This window comes from Pseudorasbora parva, chromosome 4 (assembly GCF_024679245.1).
Source record: "Pseudorasbora parva isolate DD20220531a chromosome 4, ASM2467924v1, whole genome shotgun sequence".
Taxonomy (NCBI): Eukaryota; Metazoa; Chordata; class Actinopteri; order Cypriniformes; family Gobionidae; genus Pseudorasbora; species Pseudorasbora parva.
This window is the reverse complement of record NC_090175.1, coordinates 11,137,654-11,142,772: the sequence shown is the minus strand read 5'-3', so window position 1 is coordinate 11,142,772 and position 5,119 is coordinate 11,137,654. Positions and strand designations below refer to the sequence as shown.

General features: G+C 45.2%; 1 protein-coding gene across 1 annotated transcript; it reads left to right on the top strand.

Moving 5' to 3' along the window:
• Nucleotides 1-3,109: 3,109 nt before the first annotated feature.
• LOC137073899 (uncharacterized) lies at nucleotides 3,110-4,498 on the top strand (the record flags this gene model as incomplete). The annotated part of the gene is made up of 1 exon (XM_067442608.1): nucleotides 3,110-4,498. A coding segment is annotated over one exon (1,389 nt), but the record flags the coding sequence as incomplete, so codon positions are not given.
• Between the last annotated feature and the right edge of the window lie 621 nt (nucleotides 4,499-5,119).

Here is a 5,119-nt window from a genome sequence, read left to right as displayed (position 1 = left end):
GAGCACAACTGAAACAACTACACCAGCCACAACAGCTGAGAGCACAACTGAAACAACTACACCAGCCACAACAACTGAGAGCACAACTGAAACAACTACAACAGCCACAACAGCTGAGAGCACAACTGAAACAACTACACCAGCCACAACAACCGAAAGCACAACTGAAACAACAACACCAGTCACAACAACTGAGAGCACAACTGAAACAACTACACCAGCCACAACAACCGAGAGCACAACTGAAACAACTACGCCAGCCACAACAACTGACAGCACAACTGAAACAACTTCATCAGTCACAACAACTGAGAGCACAACTGAAACAACTACACCAGCCACAACAACTGAGAGCACAACTGAAACAACTACAACAGCTGAGAGCACAATTGAAACAACTACACCAGCCACAACAACTGAGAGCACAACTGAAACAACTACACCAGTCACAACAACTGAGAGCACAACTGAAACAACTACAACAGCCACAACAACCGAAAGCACAACTGAAACAACTACAACAGCCACAACAACCGAAAGCACAACTGAAACAACTACACCAGTCACAACAACTGAGAGCACAACTGAAACAACTACACCAGCCACAACAACTGAGAGCACAACTGAAACAACTACACCAGCCACAACAACCGAGAGCACAACTGAAACAACTACGCCAGCCACAACAACTGAGAGCACAACTGAAATAACTACACCAGCCACAACAGCTGAGAGCACAACTGAAACAACTACACCAGCCACAACAACCGAGAGCACAACTGAAACATCTACAATAGCCACAACAACCGAAAGCACAACTGAAACAACTACAACAGCCACAACAACCGAAAGCACAACTGAAACAACTACACCAGTCACAACAACTGAGAGCACAACTGAAACAACTACACCAGCCACAACAACTGAGAGCACAACTGAAACAACTACACCAGCCACAACAACCGAGAGCACAACTGAAACAACTACGCCAGCCACAACAACTGAGAGCACAACTGAAATAACTACACCAGCCACAACAGCTGAGAGCACAACTGAAACAACTACACCAGCCACAACAACAGAGAGCACAACTGAAACAACTACATCAGTCACAACAGCTGAGAGCACAACTGAAACAACTACACCAGTCACAACAACTGAGAGCACAACTGAAACAACTACACCAGTCACAACAACTGAGAGCACAACTGAAACAACTACACCAGCCACAACAACTGAGAGCACAACTGAAACAACTACATCAGTCACAACAACTGAGAGCACAACTGAAACAACTACACCAGTCACAACAACTGAGAGTACAACTGAAACAACTACAACAGCCACAACAGCTGAGAGCACAATTGAAACAAGTACACCAGCCACAACAACCGAAAGCACAACTGAAACAACAACACCAGTCACAACAACCGAGAGCACAACTGAAACAACTACGCCAGCCACAACAACTGACAGCACAACTGAAACAACTTCATCAGTCACAACAACTGAGAGCACAACTGAAACAACTACACCAGCCACAACAACTGAGAGCACAACTGAAACAACTACAACAGCCACAACAGCTGAGAGCACAACTGAAACAACTACACCAGCCACAACAACCGAAAGCACAACTGAAACAACAACACCAGTCACAACAACTGAGAGCACAACTGAAACAACTACACCAGCCACAACAACCGAGAGCACAACTGAAACAACTACGCCAGCCACAACAACTGACAGCACAACTGAAACAACTTCATCAGTCACAACAACTGAGAGCACAACTGAAACAACTACACCAGCCACAACAACTGAGAGCACAACTGAAACAACTACAACAGCTGAGAGCACAATTGAAACAACTACACCAGCCACAACCACTGAGAGCACAACTGAAACAATTACACCAGTCACAACAACTGAGAGCACAACTGAAACAACTACACCAGTCACAACAACTGAGAGCACAACTGAAACAACTACAACAGCCACAACAGCTGAGAGCACAATTGAAACAACTACACCAGCCACAACAACAGAGAGCACAACTGAAACAACTACATCAGTCACAACAGCTGAGAGCACAACTGAAACAACTACACCAGTCACAACAACTGAGAGCACAACTGAAACAACTACAACAGCCACAACAGCTGAGAGCACAATTGAAACAACTACACCAGCCACAACAACCGAGAGCACAACTGAAACAACTACAACAGCCACAACAACCGAAAGCACAACTGAAACAACTACACCAGTCACAACAACTGAGAGCACAACTGAAACAACTACACCAGCCACAACAACCGAGAGCACAACTGAAACAACTACGCCAGTCACAACAACTGAGAGCACAACTGAAACAACTACACCAGCCACAACAGCTGAGAGCACAACTGAAACAACTACACCAGCCAACCCAGCTGAGAGCACAACTGAAACAACTACAATAGCCACAACAACCGAAAGCACAACTGAAACAACTACAACAGCCACAACAACCGAAAGCACAACTGAAACAACTACACCAGTCACAACAACTGAGAGCACAACTGAAACAACTACACCAGCCACAACAACTGAGAGCACAACTGAAACAACTACACCAGCCACAACAACCGAGAGCACAACTGAAACAACTACGCCAGCCACAACAACTGAGAGCACAACTGAAATAACTACACCAGCCACAACAGCTGAGAGCACAACTGAAACAACTACACCAGCCACAACAACAGAGAGCACAACTGAAACAACTACATCAGTCACAACAGCTGAGAGCACAACTGAAACAACCACACCAGTCACAACAACTGAGAGCACAACTGAAACAACTACAACAGCCACAACAGCTGAGAGCACAATTGAAACAACTACACCAGCCACAACAACCGAGAGCACAACTGAAACGTCTACAACAGCCACAATAATCGAAAGCACAACTGAAACAACTACACCAGTCACAACAACTGAGAGCACAACTGAAACAACTACACTAGCCACAACAGCTGAGAGCACAACTGAAACAACTACGCCAGCCACAACAACTGAGAGCACAACTGAAATAACTACACCAGCCACAACAGCTGAGAGCACAACTGAAACAACTACACCAGCCACAACAACAGAGAGCACAACTGAAACAACTACATCAGTCACAACAGCTGAGAGCACAACTGAAACAACTACACCAGTCACAACAACTGAGAGCACAACTGAAACAACTACAACAGCCACAACAGCTGAGAGCACAATTGAAACAACTACACCAGCCACAACAACCGAGAGCACAACTGAAACGTCTACAACAGCCACAATAATCGAAAGCACAACTGAAACAACTACACCAGTCACAACAACTGAGAGCACAACTGAAACAACTACACCAGCCACAACAGCTGAGAGCACAACTGAAACAACTACACCAGCCACAACAACTGAGAGCACAACTGAAAACACTACATCAGTCACAACAACTGAGAGCACAACTGAAACAACTACACCAGTCACAACAACTGAGAATACAACTGAAACAACTACAACAGCCACAACAGCTGAGAGCACAATTGAAACAACTACACCAGCCACAACAACCGAGAGCACAACTGAAACATCTACATTAGCCACAACAACCGAAAGCACAACTGAAACAACTACACCAGTCACAACAACTGAGAGCACAACTGAAACAACTACACCAGTCACAACAGCTGAGAGCACAACTGAAACAACTACACCAGCCACATCAGCTGAGAGCACAACTGAAACAACTACACCAGCCACAACAACCGAAAGCACAACTGAAACAACAACACCAGTCACAACAACTGAGAGCACAACTGAAACAACTACACCAGTCACAACAGCTGAGAGCACAACTGAAACAACTACACCAGCCACAACAGCTGAGAGCACAACTGAAACAACTACACCAGCCACAACAACTGAGAGCACAACTGAAACAACTACAACAGCCACAACAACCGAAAGCACAACTGAAACAACTACGCCAGCCACAACAACCGAAAGCACAACTGAAACAACTTCATCAGTCACAACAACTGAGAGCACAACTGAAACAACTACACCAGCCACAACAACTGAGAGCACAACTGAAACAACTACACCAGCCACAACAACCGAGAGCACAACTGAAACAACTACGCCAGCCACAACAACTGAGAGCACAACTGAAATAACTACACCAGCCACAACAGCTGAGAGCACAACTGAAACAACTACACCAGCCACAACAACCGAGAGCACAACTGAAACATCTACAATAGCCACAACAACCGAAAGCACAACTGAAACAACTACAACAGCCACAACAACCGAAAGCACAACTGAAACAACTACACCAGTCACAACAACTGAGAGCACAACTGAAACAACTACACCAGCCACAACAACTGAGAGCACAACTGAAACAACTACACCAGCCACAACAACCGAGAGCACAACTGAAACAACTACGCCAGCCACAACAACTGAGAGCACAACTGAAATAACTACACCAGCCACAACAGCTGAGAGCACAACTGAAACAACTACACCAGCCACAACAACAGAGAGCACAACTGAAACAACTACATCAGTCACAACAGCTGAGAGCACAACTGAAACAACTACACCAGTCACAACAACTGAGAGCACAACTGAAACGTCTACAACAGCCACAATAATCGAAAGCACAACTGAAACAACTACACCAGTCACAACAACTGAGAGCACAACTGAAACAACTACACCAGCCACAACAACCGAGAGCACAACTGAAACAACTACGCCAGCCACAACAACTGACAGCTCAACTGAAACAACTTCATCAGTCACAACAACTGAGAGCACAACTGAAACAACTACACCAGCCACAACAACTGAGAGCACAACTGAAACAACTACAACAGCTGAGAGCACAATTGAAACAACTACACCAGCCACAACAACTGAGAGCATTACTGAAACAACTACACCAGTCACAACAACTGAGAGCACAACTGAAACAACTACAACAGCCACAACAACCGAAAGCACAACTGAAACAACTACAACAGCCACAACAACCGAAAGCACAACTGAAACAACTACACCAGTCACAACAACT